Source organism: Conger conger, chromosome 9 (assembly GCF_963514075.1).
Source record: "Conger conger chromosome 9, fConCon1.1, whole genome shotgun sequence".
In the NCBI taxonomy this organism is placed as follows: Eukaryota; Metazoa; Chordata; class Actinopteri; order Anguilliformes; family Congridae; genus Conger; species Conger conger.
The window spans coordinates 8391513-8413365 of NC_083768.1; the positions used below are offsets into that span (position 1 = coordinate 8391513).

General features: G+C 51.0%; 1 protein-coding gene across 3 annotated transcripts in view; it reads left to right on the forward strand.

Moving 5' to 3' along the window:
• Nucleotides 1–20080, forward strand: part of LOC133137169 (solute carrier family 12 member 7-like) — a 62454-nt gene extending 42374 nt beyond the window's left edge. For 2 of the 3 annotated variants that reach the window (XM_061255254.1, XM_061255256.1), the window contains exons 8-25: nt 805–1004; nt 3396–3563; nt 3889–3987; nt 4258–4315; nt 5018–5192; nt 5637–5755; nt 6518–6616; nt 7069–7188; nt 7712–7816; nt 8599–8767; nt 10301–10496; nt 11085–11254; nt 11921–12052; nt 13114–13221; nt 16477–16646; nt 17176–17190; nt 19104–19237; nt 19982–20080. In XM_061255254.1, the coding sequence (XP_061111238.1) occupies nt 805–1004; nt 3396–3563; nt 3889–3987; nt 4258–4315; nt 5018–5192; nt 5637–5755; nt 6518–6616; nt 7069–7188; nt 7712–7816; nt 8599–8767; nt 10301–10496; nt 11085–11254; nt 11921–12052; nt 13114–13221; nt 16477–16646; nt 17176–17190; nt 19104–19237; nt 19982–20073 (2329 nt within the window). In that variant the 3' untranslated portion in view covers nt 20074–20080. The remainder of the gene's footprint in view (nt 1–804; nt 1005–3395; nt 3564–3888; nt 3988–4257; nt 4316–5017; nt 5193–5636; nt 5756–6517; nt 6617–7068; nt 7189–7711; nt 7817–8598; nt 8768–10300; nt 10497–11084; nt 11255–11920; nt 12053–13113; nt 13222–16476; nt 16647–17175; nt 17191–19103; nt 19238–19981) is intronic. The other variant, XM_061255255.1, reaches the window with a different exon arrangement.
• The last annotated feature ends 1773 nt before the right edge of the window (nt 20081–21853 follow it).

The window sequence follows — 21853 nt, forward strand, 5'->3', positions numbered from 1 at the left end:
GGGCTGCCTGTTCCTGGAGATCCACCATCCTGTAGGTTTTCACTCCAACCCTAACAAAGCCACACCTCGTTCAACAGCTAGAGCAGGGCTGCCCAACCCTGTTCCTGGAGATCTACTTAATAAGTAACCGTTTACTTGTTTAGTCTAATTTTATTGTTAGGATATACCCCTTGAGATGGGCCATCTCGTTTTTCGAGGGGTACAGTACAACCAATAACCAAGACACTAAATGAACTACACAGACAGGGACAGTAAAGAAATCAACATTTTGACAAGTATAATCAATATGAATACATAATGTAGTCCTAAAAAGGAGAAAAAACCCATACAAGCAAACATCGCAACAAGACAAACGCAACAAGACAAACGCAATGGAAAAATGCAATCGACAATTCCTAAGTACAGCCAGAAAGTGCCCACACACTGGTCTGGACAGGATACTCCAGAACCAATATTTCACGAATGAACCCACCTCCAACCAGAGAGGAGGGGACTAATTACTGAAATCTGCTGGGTCCTGGAAGGTTGGTGGTCCCAGTACAGTCACAGTAAGATCAGTGCGGGGCCTGGTCTAGGGCCTTTGGATGAAAATGTCAGCTAAATAAGATGTGTAACTATGTGAAAGGACCCCAAGCCGACTCTATAACGGCTACAGGTCGTACACCTTGACATGGCCTCCTTCATGGGCCCCTTCATGGCCTCCTTCATGGCCTCCTTCTTGGCCTCCTTCATGGGCCCCTTCATGGGCCCTCTGCTGTCTAGAAGCTGCTGAATGCCTGTATGTGTGCATGTCTCTCTCCCCAGAATCTGTATGCTGGGGAACCGGTCCCTGATGAACCTGGAATTCGACAAGTGCCTGAAGACGGAGACGATCGGGAACGAGACGGTGCCCACGGCGCTGTCGGGCCTCTTCTGCACCAACGGCAGCTGCGACGCGTACTTCAGGGACAACAACGTCACGGAGATCCAGGGCATCCCCGGGCTGCTGAGCGGGGTCATCTCAGGTACCGCGCGTCCGCTACGCACCGCTAAAGAGAGTCCGGCGCGCTGCTGTACCGTCAGCGGCCAGAAGCGCTGGACACAAGTGTCCGTGTTCTAGAACTCGCTCGGCGTTCTGGAACTCCGCTGCCTTCGGCCAGTCGCCGGCGGTGATTGTGACATCAGCGCTGGAACGCTCGGGTCGAGAACGTTCCGGCGGTGATTGTGACATCAGCGCTGGAACGCTCGGGTCGAGAACGTTCCGGCGGTGATTGTGACATCAGCGCTGGAACGTTCGGGTCGAGAACGTTCCGGTCACATGCTTGTGCGGTGTGATCTGACACCTTTTATAGGGTTATACGGGAATGGGTGGATTGACCGTAAAAGCCCGTCGGCTCACCCGCGCAGAGCAGGTGCTTTTGTTGCCTGATCCCTTAAAGAGCGATGTCACATTTCTAACGTAACGGTTGTTATCTCATCGCAGATTAGATACACATTACTACACATCCACTGCCTGTGTTACCAGCCCGTTTGACTGCCTCTCACTGTGCCCTGCCCAGCCCTCCTTCTCTGACGGATCCCTCATTACTTTACTGTCACCATTCATTCTATCTCAGCTGTTAGACCCCGCCGACCAGCGGAGAGATTTGGAGTGCATTTCTTCCCACCGCTGGATCATTTTTATTTTTTATTTTATACTGTGCTCAACTGCTCACTTTTGGGCGGGGGTTCAGGCCTGGTGTTTCCTTACGTAGTTCAACTGAAAGTTGAGTTGAATGGTGCCTATGCACGGGAGTTGAGATGGTGGATTTGTGTGTGTGTGTGTGTGTGTGTGTGTGTGTGTGTGTGTGTGTGTGTGTGTGTGTGTGTGCGTGTGCGTTGCCGCGCCTGCGTACGCGGAATGTGCAACCCGAAAAAGTCAAAGGGTAACTACTGTACAAAGCCATTAATGGTACAATTAGAGAGTAGGCATCTCTGTGAGCTCAATTAAACCGATTTATGTCTGTACTGACTCTCTCTTACACGGCATTCCTCTCCGACCTGTCTCTACACGGTAAAGCAGGAAGCTGTTTTTATGTGTTGGGCTGTGAGTGAGGCGGGGCGGTGTTGGGGCAGTTAGTGGGGTGGGGCGGTGTTGGGGCAGTTAGTGGGTGGGGTGGGGCGGTGTTGGGGCAGTTAGTGGGGTGGGGCGGTGTTGGGGCAGTTAGTGGGATGGGGCAGTGTTGGGGCAGTTAGTGGGGTGGGCTGGTGTTTGGGGCAGTTAGTGGGGTGGGGCGGTGTTGGAGGCAGTTAGTGGGGTAGGGTGGTGTTGGGGCAGTTAATGGGGTAGGGTGGTGTTCGGGCAGTTAATGGGGTGGGGCAGTGTTGGGGCAGTTAGTGGGGTGGGGCGGTGTTGGGGCAGTTAGTGGGGTGGGGCGGTGTTGGGGCAGTTAGTGGGGTGGGGCGGTGTTAGGCCAGTTAGTGGGGTGGGGTGGTGTTGGGGCAGTTAGTGGGGTGGGGCGGTGTTGGAGGCAGTTAGTGGGGTAGGGTGGTGTTGGGGCAGTTAATGGGGTAGGGTGGTGTTCGGGCAGTTAATGGGGTGGGGCAGTGTTGGGGCAGTTAGTGGGGTGGGGCGGTGTTGGGGCAGTTAGTGGGGTGGGGCGGTGTTGGGGCAGTTAGTGGGGTGGGGCGGTGTTAGGCCAGTTAGTGGGGTGGGGTGGTGTTGGGGCAGTTAGTGGGGTGGGGCGGTGTTGGGGCAGTTAGTGGGGTGGGGCGGTGTTGGGGCAGTTAGTGGGGCGGGGCGGTGTTGGGGCAGTTAGTGGGGCGGGGCGGTGTTGGGGCAGTTAGTGGGGTGGGGCGGTGTTGGGCCAGTTAGTGGGGTGGGGCGGTGTTGGGGCAGTTAGTGGGGTGGGCTGGTGTTGGGGCAGTTAGTTGGGTGGGGTGGTGTTGAGGTGGTGGCAGGACAGTGTGTGGGGGGAGAGGGCAAGATGTGAGTCGGCTATGTTGTCTCTTTCTGGTTCCAAGAGGGGGCGGGGAGGTTCTGGTGTGCCGCAGGGGTCAAATCTCGGGCAGCAGCGAATCGATCATGTTTCTCCCTGAGTTTGAATGGGCTGACGGAGCTAATGCGCTTCTGAAAGACGAGTAAACGCCATCGCCAAGAGTCGCCAAGGTCATTGGGTATTCTGAAGAAACCCTCAGGCATGGCAGTCAAGCAGAGAAGATCTGCTCTTCATTGAATTTTGTGACACAATGTTTCCACATTTGACTTAATCTATCATGTGCACTGAGTCACCTCGTTGTCCCAATCACTCCTGATTAAAGCCCGCAGACCTTAATCCACTCAAAATGCCCTGTCTAGTCCTAAAACAAAGTGTGATTTGGATTCAAACCGCTATATGTGTTAAAAATGGCTCCACTACCCCTCCCTGCGTCTGCAGACAACCTGTGGTCCAGCTACGGGCCCAACAAGATGGTGGTGGAGAGCAGCAGGCAGTCGTCCGTCACCCCCGAGGACTCCCCTGTGGACGTCAACAGGCCCTACATCTTCAACGACATGGCCACCTTCTTCACCCTGCTGGTGGGGATATACTTCCCTTCAGTCACGGGTGAGTGAGCGCGCACCGCTGCCCCCTGTCTGCAGGGAGGGCTTCTCACAGGAGGTCTACTGCCCCCTGTCTGTACGGACGGCTTCACACAGGAGGTCTACTGCCCCCCGTCTGTATAGAGGGCTTCACACAGGAGGTCTACTGCCCCCTGTCTGCAGGGAGGGCTTCACACAGGAGGTCTACTGCCCCCTGTCTGTTGGGAGGACTCATTTTGCATTTATTTTCAATGTACACTCAGTGAGCACTTATTAGGTATTTATTATACTTCTTTTTTTAAGTCTTCTGCTGCTGTAGCCTGACATTGTGCATTGTGTGCTGGTTTCAGGAATCATGGCTGGCTCCAACAGGTCTGGAGATCTGAAAGATGCCCAGCGTTCAATTCCCACCGGAACTATCCTCGCCATAGCGACCACATCCTTCATCTGTATCCTTCAGCTGAACATCTGAGAGTGTTGAGAACTACTGCTATTAAATTAATTTGTATAATTTGCTTATTTTCTTTAGAAAGTGGCCTTTTTTTAATTCAATACAGAAATCACGTTTTTTTTAATGTAAAAAAAAAAAAAAAAAAAAAAAAAAAACATTTCAAAATTCCAAGTCGGTGTTCTAGAACTCTTGCTTTTCTATGGTCAGTAGTGACTGTGACATCAGCATTAGGCAGTGGGCAGTGTTTTACCTTAATTCCCTCATTCAGACATCTCCTGTGTGGTGCTGTTTGGTGCGTGCATTGAAGGTGTGCTTCTGAGAGACAAGTGAGTATGGTCTTCTTCACTGCTGGTGTGGGGTTACCTGCTAACGCCTCCTCTTCCAGTGAACTCTCATAGCTGCCATCATTCTTTCACAGTGCCCCGTCAATTATTTTAAAGGTCCCATATTGTGGAGAATGACATTTCCCTTGCTACAGTATGTGGATTAATAATAATAATAATTATAATAATACATTTTATTAATATAGCTCAGGGGTGTCAAACTCCAGTCCTAGAGAGCTGCAATGTCTGCTGGTTTTTTGGCGTGTTTCACCACGAGAGATGCATCTCATTGGCTAGAGTCCACACACCTTGTTCTCAAGGCCTTAATTGACTGCTGATTGAAAGGAAACCACAAATACCAGCAGACACTGCGGCCCTCCAAGACTGGAGTCCCTGATATAGCGCCTTTCCAGAGCCCAAGATCGCTTATCAAGTTTAAAAGTTTTTCTTTTCCCGATTATAAAGGAGTTGAAGAGGCTATAAAAACACAGTGACAGTATCAGAACACACATTTCTATTTCGAGCTTCTGTGAAGTCGTGACGTTGTGCGTTGGTGCATTGGTGTATTGGTGCATTGGTGTGTTTGTACATTGGTGCATTGGTGTATTGGTGTATTGGTGCATTGGTGTGTTTGTACATTGGTGCATTGGTGTATTGGTGTATTGGTGCATTGGTGCATTGGTGTGTCTCTGGTCGGTGTTGCAGGTTTGGAGACTCGGTGAAGAAGAACCTGGTGGTGGGCATCTTGTCCTGGCCCTCCCACTGGGTGATCGTGATTGGCTCGTTCTTCTCCTGCTGCGGGGCGGGGCTGCAGAGCCTCACCGGCGCCCCCCGGCTGCTGCAGGCCATCGCACGCGACGGCATCATCCCCTTCCTGCAGGTGAGACCGCGCCCCCCGCCGCCCCCTGCAGGAGCGGAGGGAGAACTACGGCTGACCCACGGAACGGCAAATCACAAAACGGATTGAACACACTGCTGTACCTGTTCAGCTGTGCTCTACCTCTGAGCTCCACCAGTGAGCCGGCGTGTGTGTCAGTCCATTTAACCCTTTGAAGAGTAGGCTTTTGGAATGTTTCTGAAGTTCAGAAGTGTTCTAGAAGACCACTGATTTCAGTCACCAGTCGTGATTGTGACATCAGCATTAGAATGCTTTAGAATTTAGAATGTTCAGTTAAGAACAATCTAATGATGTATTTGTGTTGTCGTGTGATCTGAGACTTTAAAGGCATGAGGTTTCTGATGGATGACAAGCGACCTCTCTCTCTCTCTGTCTCCCTCCCTCCCCCTCCCCCTCCCCCTCCCTCCCTCCCTCCCTCCCTCTCAGGTGTTTGGTCATGGTAAGGCTAATGGCGAGCCCACCTGGGCTCTGCTGCTGACTGCGGGGATCTGTGAGATCGGCATCCTCATCGCCTCCCTGGACGAGGTGGCGCCCATTCTGTCAATGTGAGCCTTCCTCTCTTTATCCTCCTCTTCCTCTCTTTATCCACCTCTTTATCTATACATCTCTGTCTCTACCCATCTCTATCGCTATACATCTCTATTACTTTATCCACCTCTTTATCTCTATCCATCTCTATTTCTACCCATTTCTCTCTACCTCTATCCATCTCTCATTCTATCCATCTCTTTATCTTGATCTCTCCCTCTCTCTTTCTGATGAGTAGCAGGCTCTTGCCTGTTTGTGTCAGCCTAATCTTCCTCATGTGCTACCTCTTGTGTGTTACTGTGTTTTGCCTGCTGCAGGTTCTTCCTCATGTGTTACCTCTTGTGTGTTACTGTGTGTTACTGCTGCAGGTTCTTCCTCATGTGTTACTGTGTGTTACTGCTGCAGGTTCTTCCTCATGTGTTACTGTGTGTTACTGCTGCAGGTTCTTCCTCATGTGTTACTGTGTGTTACTGCTGCAGGTTCTTCCTGATGTGTTACTGTGCTTTACCTGCTGCAGGTTCTTCCTCATGTGCTACTGTGCTTTGCCTGCTGCAGGTTCTTCCTCATGTGTTACTGTGTGTTACTGCTGCAGGTTCTTCCTGATGTGTTACTGTGCTTTACCTGCTGCAGGTTCTTCCTCATGTGCTACTGTGCTTTGCCTGCTGCAGGTTCTTCCTCATGTGTTACTGTGTGTTACTGCTGCAGGTTCTTCCTCATGTGTTACTGTGTGTTACTGCTGCAGGTTCTTCCTCATGTGTTACTGTGTGTTACTGCTGCAGGTTCTTCCTCATGTGTTACCTCTTTGTGAACCTGGCGTGTGCCGTTCAGACCCTGCTCCGCACCCCAAACTGGAGACCCCGCTTCAAGTTCTACCACTGGTGAGACCCCACGGCTCTTGTTGCTGTGTGTAAGCCTGGGTAATGTGTCTCCACAGCCCGAGTGTGTGTTGTTACCGTGTGTAAGTGTGTGTAATGTGTCTCCGCACCCCAGTGTGTGTTGTTGTTGCCATGTGTAAGTGTGTGTAATGTGTCTCCACACCCCAGTGTGTGTGTTGTTGTCGTGTGGAAGTGTGTGTAATGTGTCTCCACAGCCCGAGTGTGTTGTTGTTGTTGTTGTTGTTGTTGCCGTGTGTAAGTGTGTGTAATGTGTCTCCACACCCCAGTGTGTGTGTTGTTGCCGTGTGGAAGTGTGTGTAATGTGTCTCCGCACCCCCAGTGTGTGTGTTGTTGCCATGTGTAAGTGTGTGTAATGTGTCTCCAGACCCCTAGTGTGTGTGTTGTTGTTGCTGTGTGTAAGTGTGTGTAATGAGTGACTGATCTTCTTCCTGTAGGACTCTGTCCTTCCTGGGCATGAGTTTGTGTCTCTCCCTGATGTTCATCTGCTCCTGGTACTACGCCCTGGTGGCCATGGTGATCGCCGGGTGCATCTATAAGTACATCGAGTACAGAGGGTAAGAGGCTCCCACATGTTCTTCATGGTGCGACTGGGTGTGTGGCCTTTTGTACACAAAACAATGAACCTTGCAGACTTGTTGCGAAATCTCTTAATCTATCGGTTGAGTTGACATTTCGGCCATATCGAGCCTACATCTGAACGTCATTATGGAAAGATTAAAACTCAGATTTTGGAGTGTTGGCACAAGTGTGCGAGTCTCACTGTTTCAGAGTTTCTAGGCGACTCTGTGCTGGTGTGTGTGTGTGTGTGTGTGCTGGTGTGCTGTTGTGCGTGCGTGTGTGTGCGTGTGTGCGTGTGTGCGTGCGTGCGTGCGTGCGTGCGTGCGTGCGTGTGTGCGTGTGTGCGTGTGTGCGTGTGTGTGTGTGTGTGCACTTGTGTGCTTGTGTGTGTGTGTGTGTGTGTGTGTGTGTGTGTGTGCGCTGGTGTGCTGTTATGCGTGTGTCTCTTTGGAGCTTTCATCAGTGTGGCCCTGTGTTCACCACCATTGTTCCTAAACTCTGTTCCTCCCTGCCTCTCAGGGCGGAGAAGGAGTGGGGCGACGGGATTCGCGGTCTGTCCCTCAACGCCGCCCGCTACGCCCTGATTCGCCTGGAGGAGTCTCCACCCCACACCAAGAACTGGAGGTACGGCCGCGGAAGAGCATCATCATCATCATCATCATCATCATCATTATCACCATCATCATCACACCACATCATCACACCACGTCATCACACCACATCATCAAATCATCACATCATCATCATCATCATCATCATTATCACCATCATCATCATCATCACACCACATCATCACACCACATCATCAAATCATCATCATCATCATCATCATCATTATCACCATCATCATCATCATCACACCACATCATCACACCACATCATCAAATCATCACATCATCATCATCATCATCATCATCATTATCACCATCATCATCATCATCACACCACATCATCACACCACATCATCAAATCATCACATCATCATCATCATCATCATCATTATCACCATCATCATCACATCATCATCATCATCATCATCACATCATCACATCATCATCATCATTATCATCACATCATCATCATCATCATCATTATCACCATCATCATCACATCATCATCATCATCATCACACCACATCATCACACCACATCATCACATCATCATCACATCATCATCATCACCACATCATCACATCACAACATATCATCATCACTACACCACACCACACCACGTCACGTCAGATGGAGGGCCGAGAGTATGCAGCTTTTCATTCCAACCGGTCACTACACCATCTGACTTCACTAATCAACACACCTTCAACCAGAGGGGAGGGAACTAAGTGGCATGGCTTACCTCTGTCGTTGACATGTCATTAACGTGTGATTAACGTGTGGTTGGCGTGTCAGGCCGCAGCTCCTGGTGCTGTTGAACCTGGACGCAGACCTGGGGGTGAAGCACCCCCGCCTGCTGTCCTTCACCACGCAGCTGAAGGCGGGGAAGGGCCTGACCATCGTGGGCTCCGTGCTGGAGGGCACCTACATGACCAAGGACTCCGAGGCCAAGTGCTCCGAGCAGGTGACCTGCCCACACACCTGCCCCCGCCACGCACACCTGCCCCCGTCACACACACCTGCCCCGCTCCCCACACACCTGCCCCCGTCACGCACACCTGCCCCGCACACCTGCCCCCGTCACCCTCACACCTGCCCCGCTCCCCACACACCTGCCCCCGCCGCCCCTGCCCCCGCCACGCACACCTCCCCCAATCCCCACACCCCTGCCCCCGCCGCCCCTGCCCCCGCCACGCACACCTGCCCCCACACACCTGCCCTATAATGTAGAAAAATCATTTAGAGGTCACACAACAGCTTGACCTCTGCATAAGGGCTCAGGCCCAGTCCCCAATGTGTGTGTGTGTGTGTGTGTGTGTGTGTGTGTGTGTGTACGCATGTATGTGTGAATGTGCAGGTGTGCATGTGTGTGCCTGTATGTGCATGTAAGCGTGTGTGTGTATATGCGATGTGTGTGTGCATGTGCGTGCGTGCGTGTGTGTGTGGCTCAGCACTGCTCTGAGGTTGTCAGGAGAATGCTGCCGTGCCATTGGCTGTTCACTAGCACGTGATCACAAAATCTCCTCTCCGTCCCTCGTGGGGCGTGGGCCTGTTTTACCCAGCGACCTTCCCTGGAGCGATGATCAATGCTGCGTTCTGTGTGTTAATTACAGCAGCCAGGCATCCTTTCACTGCTGAGCAAGATCGCACAAAGGCATCTGCTGGGTGTTTGAGTTGTGTCTGAACACAAACAGGGTTTTATTTACATTATTGCTTAAAATGAAGTAACGTGCGAAGGTCCTGAGTGATAAGAAACAGTGTCTTGGCCTTTGGGATTGAAAGTTCATCTTATTGATTATATTAGTGCACCTTGGAAGATTTTAAACAGCATGTTCCTGTATCTCTTCTCTAGCTTAAAGTCCTCTCTCCTGGGCTGTGTAATCAGAGTTTATTAAACGGCGTGTTGCTAAAGCCTGTTGCTGAAGCGTGTTGCTGAAGCCTGTTACTGAAGCGTGTTATGCGTCTGTCGAGACCCTGTTTTATTTTACCTTTCTGACCCAGAATACGGCAGCGTAATCTGCCCCTCTCCCCCTTGTGAGACTGCAGTCTTGCCCCTGTCCATGAGGGCCCCGTCTTGTCCGTGTTGCTGTTGGTCGGATGTTTTTTAATATTAAAGATTATGTAATAAGGTTTTAATTTGAAACCTGTTACCTAGGTAATGCTATATTTTACAGCCTGTTAATTACCTTGTATTTACCGGGTAAATACCAGCTACTTATTAGATATTTTGATTTCTGCGGTAAGGGGGTTGTATGTATCGTATTTAAATAGTGCTTGCAGTACATAGATGCACTGATCTTACTGTGGCTGCACCGGGGCCTGAACCACCGACCTCCCGGGTCCCAGTCAGGCACCTAGGCACTTGGCCACTGGCTGCCCCGCCGAAATGGTTACCTAATAATGACACATAATGGCTGTGTATTTACCCAATAATGGTAATTAATGGCTGGTAAAATGAAGCCTTATCGTTATGTCTCCCTCTCGCCCTGGCACGCAGAATGTGAAGTCGGCCATGTCCCAGGAGAAGACCAAGGGCTTCTGCCACGTGGTGGTGTCGTCTAACCTGCGGGACGGCTTCTCTCTGCTCATCCAGTCGGCCGGGCTGGGGGGCATGAAGCACAACGCCGTGCTGATGGCCTGGCCTGCCAGCTGGAGGCAGGCGGAGAGGGACTCCTCCTGGAGGAACTTCATCGGTAACCCGCCTCCCTCTCTCTCCCTCTCCCTCTCCCTCTCTCTCCATCTCTGTCTCTCTCCCTCTCCCTCTCCCTCTCCCTCTCCCTCTCCCTCTCTCTCTCTCTCTCCCTCTCTCTCCCTCTCTCTCTCCCTCTCTCTCCCTCTCCCTCTCCCTCTCTCTCCCTTTCTCTCTCCCTCTCCCTTTCTCTCTCCCTCTCCTTCTCTCTCCCTCTCTCTCCCTCTCGGTCTCTCTCTCTCTCTCTCTCTCTCTCTCCCTCTTTTCCTCTCCCTCCCTCCCTCTCTCTCTCTCTCTCTCTCTCTCTCTGTTCTAACGCGCCTCCCTCTGTCTCTGTGCTAATGCTCCTCTGTGTCCAGGCCATTGGCTGTGGCAATTAGAACCTATTAGCAATACAATGAGTGTCGGTGAGTCAACTGCATATTTTGAAACCCGAATTTAAGGACTATAAACGCAGGCAGAGGGTGAGTCAACATGTACAGGTCAGTGAGCCTTTTTCAATGATAGGAAGGGATTTACAATGGTCTTTTAACAATGTTTTAACACAAAACTCTGCCCTGTTGTGATCTCCGCCGGCCCCCTCTCCCCACAGAGACGGTGCGGGAGACCACTGCGGTGCACCTGGCCCTGCTGGTGGCCAAGAACATCGACACGTTCCCCACCAATCAGGACCGGCTGGGCGAGGGCACCATAGACGTGTGGTGGATCGTGCACGACGGCGGCCTGCTGATGCTGCTGCCCTTCCTGCTGCGCCAGCACAAGGTCCCGCCCGGGGGGCTGTCCAGGGGGGGGGCTGTCCTGGGGGGGGGCTGTCCTGTGGGGGGGGCTGTCCTGGGGGGGGGCTGTCCTGGGGGGGGGGGGGGTATGGGGGGGGCTGGGTGCACGGCTGGGGCTGGGGGCTGTCCCGACCCCAAACCTGGATTTTGGAGTAAATGGTAAATGGTAAATGGCAGGCATTTATATAGCGCCTTTATCCAAAGCGCTGTACAATTGATGCTTCTCCATTCACCCATTCATACACACACTCACACACCGACGGCGATTGGCTGCCGTGCAAGGCCCCAACCAGCTCGTCAGGAGCATTTGGGGGTTAGGTGTCTTGCTCAGGGACACTTCGACACAGCCCGGGCGGGGGATCGAACAGGCAACCCTCCGACTGCCAGACGACTGCTCTTACTGCCTGAGCCATGCCGCCCCCATTAGTAAAACCTGGAACAGGCCTCTTTACTTCAGTCCATGCTCCAGATTTGGGTTTCACTTGGGTTCATTTGGGTTTGCAGTTACTCGGCTAACTCCATAATCCTGCTTTTTGAAACACTCCCCCCCTGGTCTTCAAATGATTTGTACCGGTCCATGTCATATCCGGTCGGAGTACTTATTGGAAGAAAGGCCCTGGTTTTCTGTTCTCTAACCGGCCTTCCCTGGCAGGTGTGGCGCAAGTGTAAGATGCGCATCTTCACCGTGGCCCAGATGGACGACAACAGCATCCAGATGAAGAAAGATCTGCAGATGTTCCTGTATCACCTGCGGCTGGACGCTGAGGTGGAGGTGGTGGAGATGGTGAGAGACCCTGAGAGCACTGGAGCTCTGCATTACACTGACATTACATTACACTGCATTACATTACCATTACATTACATTACACTGCATTACAATGACATTACATTACAATTACATTACATTACACTGCATTACAATGACATTACATTACAATTACATTACGTTACACTGCATTACATTGACATTACATTACATTACACTTACATTACATTACACTGACATTACATTACAATTACATTACATTACACTGACATTACATTACACTGCATTACATTACCATTACATTACATTACACTGCATTACAATGACATTACATTACAATTACATTACATTACACTGCATTACAATGACATTACATTACAATTACATTACGTTACACTGCATTACATTGACATTACATTACATTACACTTACATTACATTACACTGACATTACATTACAATTACATTACATTACACTGACATTACATTACACTGCATTACAATTACATTACATTACCCTGCATTACACCACATTACAATTACACTGCATTACACTGATATTACATTATACTGCATTACAATACACTGCATTACACTGATATTACATTACAATTACATTACATTACACTGCATTACACTGACATTACATTATACTGCATTACAATTACATTACATTACCTTGCATTACACCACATTACAATTACACTGCATTACACTGATATTACATTATACTGCATTACAATACACTGCATTACACTGATATTACATTACAATTACATTACATTACACTGCATTACACTGACATTACATTATACTGCATTACAATTACATTACAATACAATTACATTACATTACACTGACATTGCATTACAATGACATTACAGTATACTGCAGTAGACTACATTACATTACAATTACATTACTCTGCATTAGGCTACATTACAATTACACTACACTACACTACATTACATTACCATTACGTTACTTTACACTGCATTACACTACATTACATTGAAATTGTTGCATTACAATTACATTGCAATTATGTTACATAACAATTACAATTGCGTGGCCCCTCAGCACGACAGCGACATCTCGGCCTTCACCTACGAGAAGACGCTGGTGATGGAGCAGCGCTCCCAGATGCTGAAGCAGATGCAGCTGTCCCGGACGGAGAGGGAGAGAGAGGTAACGCGTTACACCACAGCGCCCCCCTGTGGGCAGGCTGTGTTACTGCAGACAGCCATCTGGCACAACGGCATGTCCTTCCCTTGGAGGCTGAAAACATGGATGTGTGTGTGTGTGTGTGTGTGTGTGTGTGTGTGTGTGTGTGTGTGTGTGTGTGCGTGTGTGTTTGTGCTGTGTGTGTGTGTGTGTGTGTGTGGGGGGTGTATGTGTGTGTGTATTGTCCTGTATTGTCTCTGACTGTGTGTGTGTGTGTGTGTGTGTGTGTGTATTGTCCTGTATTGTCTCTGACTGTGTGTGTGTGTGTGTGTGTGTGTATTGTCCTGTATTGTCTCTGACTGTGTGTGTGTGTGCATGTGGTGTGTGTGTGTGTGTGTGTGTGTGTGTGTGTGTATTGTCCTGTATTGTCTCTGACTGACTGTGTGTGCATGTGGTGTGTGTGTGTGTGTGTGTGTGTGTGTGTGTATTGTCCTGTATTGTCTCTGACTGTGTGTGTGTGTGTGTGTGTGTGTATTGTCCTGTATTGTCTCTGACTGTGTGTGTGTGGTGCTCCGTGGGGCTCAGATTCAGAGCATCACAGATGAGTCCCGGAGCTCCATCAAGAGGAAGAAGCAGGCAGGGAAGAGGGGCGTGGATAACCTCCTCCAGCTGCCTCAGCAAGAGACCTGCCCCCCCGAGCCTGAGGTAGCCTGGACCCCCTCCTCTCGGCCCCCCCATCGCCCCCCCATGACCCTCCATCAACCCCCCATCGCCCCTCCATCGGCCCTCCTCTCCACCCCCCCATCGCCCCCCCATCGCCCCTGCTCTCCACCCCCCATCACCCCCCCCCATCACCCCCCCATCGCCCCTCAATCGCCCCTCCTCTTACCCCCCATCGCCCCTCCAAAACCCATCCATGAGCCCGCCCACTCACAGAACCACAGCCGTCCGCCTCTCCAGAACTGAACCGCGGTCCAAACAGACCGGCGCCAGAACCCAGCGGTGCGTTCATGGCATCTGGGAAGTCACCGGTTTCTGAAAAGAACGGAAAGGTCACGCTGAAGGGACATATAAATATGATATGTCGTCATCATACCTTATTTTGAGCAATGCGTGGACATGGAAGAGTGATGCTCACCACGTGGCCCTTCATCCAGTCTCCGACCGTCAGAGTTGTCCAGTCCAGGTTTCGTGTCCCTTCCGTTACCGTGGCAACGACGACTGTGGCGCTGCGAGTGACGTCATTTATCCCCCGCCCTCCGGGGCCATGCCCCTCCCCCTCGCATGCGTTACCGTGGAAGCGAGTCTCGTAGGCTCCGCCCTCGAGCCCCTCCCTCTCCGCAGAGCGGGGCTTCCCCCAGGAGGACACGGAACACATGGCTGCACCCCACGCCAGCGTTAGACTCCACCTCCTCCGTGGAGATCTCAGTGTGAGGTTCTGCAGATATTTCTCAGCAACACCTTAGCAACTAGCTAGTAACCCCCGAGCAACACCTTAGCAACCACCTAGAAAACATCTAGCAACACCCTATCAACCACCTAGTAACACCCAAGCAACACCCTAGCAACCTCCTAGTAACACCCAAGCAACACCCTAGCAACCTCCTAGTCATACCCAAGCAACACTGTAGCAACACCATAGCAACCACCTAGTAACACCCAAGCAACACCCTAGAAACCTCCTAGTCACACCCAAGCAACACCTTAACAACACCCTAGCAGCCACCTAGTAACACCCAAGCAACACCATAGCAACCACCTAGTAACACCCAAGCAACACCCTATCAACCACCTAGTAACACCCAAGCAACACCCTAGCAACCTCCTAGTAACACCCAAGCAACACCCTAGCAACCTCCTAGTCATACCCAAGCAACACTGTAGCAACACCATAGCAACCACCTAGTAACACCCAAGCAACACCCTAGCAACCACCTAGTAACACCCAAGCAACACCTTAACAACACCCTAGCAGCCACCTAGTAACACCCAAGCAACACCATAGCAACCACCTAGTAACACCCAAGCAACACCCTAGCAACCTCCTAGTCATACCCAAGCAACACTGTAGCAACACCATAGCAACCACCTAGTAACACCCAAGCAACACCCTAGCAACCTCCTAGTGACACACAAGCAACACTGTAGCAACACCATAGCAACCACCTAGTAACACCCAAGCAACACCTTAACAACACCCTAGCAGCCACCTAGTAACACCCAAGCAACACCCTAGCAACACCATAGCAACCACCTAGTAACACCCAATCAACACCTTAACAACACCCTAGCAGCCACCTAGTAACACCCAAGCCACACTGTAGCAACACCATAGCAACCACCTAGCCACCTGGGGGAAACCATGCCATAGCGTCCGTCACACGGGTCGTACCGAGCGTGTCACTTCCTGTGCCGTTAGCTCCTCCCATGCCCCGGGCGGTTTGCGTGAATGTCTCTGACGGCACTGTGACCGGCCGGGGCGCATGTGTTCTGCACGCCCGCATTCCTGCCTCATTCAGCCTGTCATCAGCGCCTCCGTAACCTCCTCCATTCCATTTCAAATGAAGGTCATTCCAGTGTTTAACCTGCTCTTTTTCCCCCCATTTCATTTCCTGTTTTTAAATGTTGTGTGTTCATGCTCACAGATGGGTCAGGGTAATGTGAAACGCAGTCTAATGTGATGTGGCTTAATGTGGAGCTGTAGCTTCCCACGGTCCAGTTCATATGCAGATGGTATTTCTTACCAGATATTGGCCTTTTAAAACACAGAAGGTAATATCCTGTAGCTCACTGAAATGCAAAAATGCTGGTTCTATTAATTATGCCTATAAGCTATTTTGAGTGCCTCCTCATGGGCTAGGAAATGATTCTCCATGCCTGGCTCTCTTTCTCTCGTCTCTCGATTCTGCTGGCATTTACACATGAAAGTCTGAGGAATACCATGTCAGAGATAACCTTAAAACACACAAACACACAAACACACAAACACACAAACACACAAACACACACACACACACACACACATACACACACACACACACTCTCACACACACACACACACACACACACTCTCTCACACACACACGCACACACGCACGCACGCACGCACGCACGCACACACACACACACACACACACACACACACACACACACACACACACACACACACTCACACACACTCACACTCACACTCACACTCACACTCACACTCACACTCTCACACACACACACTCACACACACACTCACACTCTCTAACGCCTCTCTGGCGCCCCCCGCAGGCCCAGCTGATCCACGACAGGAACACGGCGTCTCACGCGGCTCTGAGTGACAAGGCGCAGGCCATGGCTGACCGCGTGCACATGACCTGGACCAAGGAGAAGTTCTGCGCTGAGCGCAACCGCAACCGCGAGGCCAACCTGGGCGTGCGAGACCTGTTCAACATGAAACCGTGAGTCCCTGACCTCTCACCTCCTCCTGCTCCTGCCTCCTGCCCCCTCTCCTCCCTTCTCCTGCCCCCCTGCTTCCTGCTCCTGCCCCCTCTCCTCCCTCCTCCTGCCCCTGCCTCCTGCCCCTCTCCTACCTGCACCTGCCCCCTCTCCTACCTGCACCTGCCTCCTCTCCTACCTGCACCTGCCCCCTCTCCTACCTGCCTCCTGCCTCCTCACCTACCTGCACCTGCCCCCTCACCTACCTGCCTCCTGCCCCCTCACCTACCTGCGTCCTGCCCCCTCTCCTACCTGCCTCCTGCCCCCTCTCCTACCTGCCTCCTGCCCCCTCTCCTCCCTGCACCTGCCCCCTCTCCTACCTGCACCTGCCCCCTCTCCTCCCTCCTCCTGCCCCTGCCTCCTGCCCCCTCACCTACCTGCACCTGCCCCCTCAACTCCCCTGAGTTGTCGGCATGGTTCAAACAGACCCCCCATATAGCCTGTTAGAGATCATCTCTAAGCCTATGTTTATGTGTTTTTACCCCCTTCTAGAGAGTGGGAGAACCTGTAAGTGACATTTATCTTGTTGCTGTACTTGTGCGTGTGTTTGTGTTTGTGTGCGTGTATCTGTGTTTCTGTAGCCCTGTTTGTATTTCATTTCCCTTAAGCCTCCAGTCTGACTGGGACAGAGAGTGTGTAGGAGGCACAGGAAGTGACACCTCTCTGCCCCACCCATTCTGAGGTCCAGGCACGTCCTATGAGTTTTAAGAGGCTTATGTATTTCAGCAGCATGTGCTAGATATTATTTGTGTTGCCATTGTTGGCATGCTGACGCAACCTGACTTGTGCTTTCCACAAAGATTCTCCTGAATACTGGCATGATATAACATACCATCTTCAGCATACAGGGTTTTAACCCTCTGAAGAGTAGGCATTTTGGAATTCCTTTTTCAAAATTCTAAATCGGTGTTCTAGAAACTCTAGAGTTCTAGAATTGCTTGCAATCAGTGACTGTGACATCAGCGGTGGGATGCTGATGCTGATTAGAGTGCCGATCGCACAGGATTGTGACATCGGCATTCTTAGAACGTTCAGTTAAGAGCATTGTGATCACATCTTTGTGACCTCACACCAATGGTGGGTTAAATCATCTGCAGTACAGAGAGACTGAGAGCTGGTGATGGCATCAGGCAGTAGATGGCATTGCAGTTCAGCAGGGAGATGCTTTATTGGCGGTAGTTTGAGTTCAGCGTTTGATGGAAAGGCCAGGTTTATTTTTTAGAGTGCTGTGCTTTAGTGCTGTCCAGATATTTGCAGTTTGAAAATACCTTTTAGTTTTTTTTAAAGTTTTTTTTTACTTCCCATTGATCATGTAAGCCAGGTTATGTAATAACAAACGGGCATCTGTGAGGTGATGTTTCACAAGAGCAAGGGGATATTAAAAATAAAAACCTTCATGTGGAGAAAGGCCTCAGTGGCTCATTAGTTTTTAGTCTTTATTACGCGGAGACGGCTCCTCTGTGTGCAGTGTTTCAGAGTGAGTCTTCCTGACGCTTTGCAGGCTTGCAGTGTGCGTGTGTCCCTGTCCAGCTCCTTCTTCAGCGCTGCTGTGCTGCAGCTTTCAGAGAGCTGGAATATAAGGAATATAAACTGTGCCATGCTGGAGGACAGCTTCCTGGCTTTGTGTAGTCTGTGTTCTGCGCTGCGTTTTATTATTATAGTTTTTCTTTGCTGAAGTGCTTTTTCGAAACCAGCATTGTTAACAAAGTTTTTTTTTTTTTTTTGTATTTATTATACATATTTTTTATATATATAAACAAGCCTTGTGTATTGACCTGGTTATTTGCGCCATGTGTAATGTTAATATAATAAGGTTTAAGCATTACAGGACAACTTAAAGGCAATGCATCTTTCTTGCCTTTGATTGGCTAATCTGCCTGTGCATTGAAATTATGTAGTGCCACAGTGTGTGGGTGGGAACCATGTTTTATTCCAATTTAATACACTATATGGACGGCTGGCAGGTCCTGTTTTCATTCCTCTGTGAATGAACAGTCCTGGTTCATTCAGATTGTGACTGGCAGATTGATAGATTGAATACACCAGTACTGCCCAAACCTGCTCCTGGAGATCTACTATCCTGTAGGTTTACACTCCAACCCTAACAAAGCCACACCTCATTCAAGAGCTAGAGCAGGGCCGCCCAACCCTGTTCCTGGAGATCTACCGTCCTGTAGGTTTTCAAAGCCACACCTCATTCGACAGCTAGAGAGCTCGCTGAGCTGAATTAGGGTTGGAGTGAAAACCTACGGGACGGTAGATCTCCAGGAACAGGGTCGGGGACAGGCGAGGACAGAGAAGGGCCTCCAGCGGGATTTGGGGGCTGGTGATGCTCCAGGGGCCGGTCTGCGCTGCCCCCCCAGGCCCCGGACTGCCCTCGTTAACCCCCTCCCCTCCCCCCCGCCCCGTCCCGTGTGCAGAAACCAGTCCAACGTCAGGCGCATGCACACGGCGGTGAAGCTGAACGAGGCCATCGTCAGCAAGTCCCAGGATGCTCAGCTGGTCCTGCTCAACATGCCGGGGCCGCCCCGGAGCAAGGACGGGGACGAGAACTGTATCCTTCACCTGCCCGTCTGTACGTCTGTATATCTGTCTGTATGTCTGTCTGTACGTCTGTCTGTACATCTGTATATCTGCCTGTACGTCTGTCTGTACGTCTGCCCGTCTGTCTGTACGTCTGTCTGTACTTCTGCCCGTCTGTACGTCTGTCTGTACGTCTGCCCGTCTGTACGTCTGTACATCTGTCTGTACATCTGTCTGTACATCTGTACATCTGCCTGTATGTCTGCCTGTCTGTCTGCCCGTCTGTACATCTGTACATCTGCCTGTACCTCTGTCTGTACGTCTGCCCGTCTGTACGTCTGTACATCTGTCTGTACGTCTGTACATCTGTCTGTACGTCTGTCTGTATGCCTGCCCGTCTGTCTGTACGTCTGTCTGTCTATATGTCTGCCCGTCTGTCTGTACGCCTGTCCATATCGTTCACCTGTCCGTCTGTCTCCCTGTCTCTGTCTGTCTGTCTGTCTGTCTGTATCCTTCACCTGTCTGTCTGTATGTCTGTCTCTACGTCTGTTTTTCTGTCCATCTGTATCCTTCACCTGGCCGTCTGTCCGTCAGTCTCTCTGTCCATCAGTCTCTCTGTCTGTCTGTCTGTCTGTCTCTACATCTGTCTGTCTCTCTGTCCGTCTGTCTGTATCGTTCACCTGTCTGTCTGTCTCTCTGTCTGTCTGTCTGTATCCTTCACCTGCCCGTCTGTCCGTCTGTCTTGTTGTGTTTCCTCCTTGACCGCGCGCGTCAGACATGGAGTTCCTGGAGGTGCTGATGGAGGGGCTGAACCACGTGCTGCTGGTGCGGGGGGGTGGGCGTGAGGTCATCACCATCTACTCCTAACGCCGTGGGGGGGGGGCGGGGGGTCTGTGTGCCCGCCCGGCGCGGGACGGGGGAGGGGTGTGACGTTTCCCTCAGGACCAGGGGCCACACAGGGCGGCCCCTCACCTGACACGGGGCCACCGGGCGCTCGGACACCCCCGCGCCCGCAACGTCAGATATTCCACAGCTCTTACGCTCTTCCACTTTTAAAAATGCCTGTCCTTATTATATATGTAAATACAGTGGATGCTCATGCAAATATTAAAATGTGTTTTTTTTTTTTTTTTTCGTTTTTTTTTTTAAACCATTGCTGTTGTTTTTGTTCAACGTATCCCCCCGGAAACGGACTTTGCACATGTTCACTGAGGCTGTGGTCTGTTTCCGCCTTTCACTCCCCACAGCGCCCCCTGGCTGTGGAGTACTGCAAGAGCGGCGGTCTTTCCCGCAAATGCAACAACATTTATTTAATTTGCATTGCGTTGTTTTGTTGCCGTGTTTATTTCATGTGCTGTTGCGTTTAATAATGTACCTGTATATCGGTGTTGAAGCTCGTACCAAAGTGGTGCACTTGGCTCGTGGGCTAATGGTGCAGCCTGGAGTTGAAGGCTAGCAGGCTAGCGGTGCGGCGTAGCATTAAAAGGCTAGCGCACTAGCGGTCCAGTTTTGCATTAAAAGCTAGCGGGCTACCACTGCAGCGTAGCATTAAAAGGCTAGCGCACTAGCGGTCCAGTTTAGCGTTAAAGGCTAGCAGTCTACCACTGCAGCGTAGCATTAAAAGGCTAGCGCACTAGCGGTCCAGTTTAGCATTAAAGGCTGTTCTAAGCCTGAAGGGAGCCGTAGCCTGGTTGTTTTAATTTTGTTATTCTGTGCAAGCGGCTGGCAGAAGGACCCGGCCGTGCACCGGCTGTCCTTTATGGGGGGTCCTGAGAGAACGAGGCGATGGCAATGACAGGTGGGCTGTCTGTAAATATGCCTGTTTTAGCCCAACGAGATGTGTTTTTTACTCAGGCAGTTAATGAGAGTCCCTTTATTAGGCCCAGAAAGTCCTTCCAGACAAAATGGCCGCGGCGGACATTTACATATCCCACAGAGAGAGCTGCATCTGGACCCAGAGCCGACCGGAGCGCAGGGTTAGGCGCGGAGCTGTTTGTTTTTTGCGCTGCTGTTGAAGCGTTGTTGAGAGGATGTGGGTGACGCAGTAATGGCCGCCCCGTGCCCTTTCACTGAGACACGTCTCCACCCACAGAGGTGACCCCAGCCCCCTCACACGGGGGTCATGTGACCGTGTGAGGTCATGAAGCCAGAGACAGGCGGTCAGCTTGGGGCTGATGTGAGCGTGCTCAGGACTGCGTGGGTTAAAGCCGCCATCTTGTACAGATTCTGGACCGTGAGGGGAAACTGGACCTATAGGTCTTTTTGGGTGTGTGTGTGTGTGTGTGTGTGTGTGTGTGTGTGTGTGTGTGTGTGTGAGAGAGAGAGAGAGAGAGAGAGAGAGTGCATGAGTGCGCGTGTGTGCATTTGCGTGTGTGCGTGTGTGCGTGTGTGCGCGCGTGTGTGTGTGTGTGTGTGTGTGTGTGTGTGTGCGTGTGAGTGAGAGAGAGTGCATGAGTGCGCATGTGTACATTTGCGCGTGTGTGTGTGTGTGAGTATGTGTGTATGTGGTCACATGAAAACACTGCTGTGGTGATTCTGAGTGAGAGACTGTGCATGTCCTGTTGCATACATTGCTCTGTTTTTTATTGTTTGCCGGGAAGGCATGGCTATGTAGTGGAGATTGTGGGAAATCTTTTTTTGGCTGATT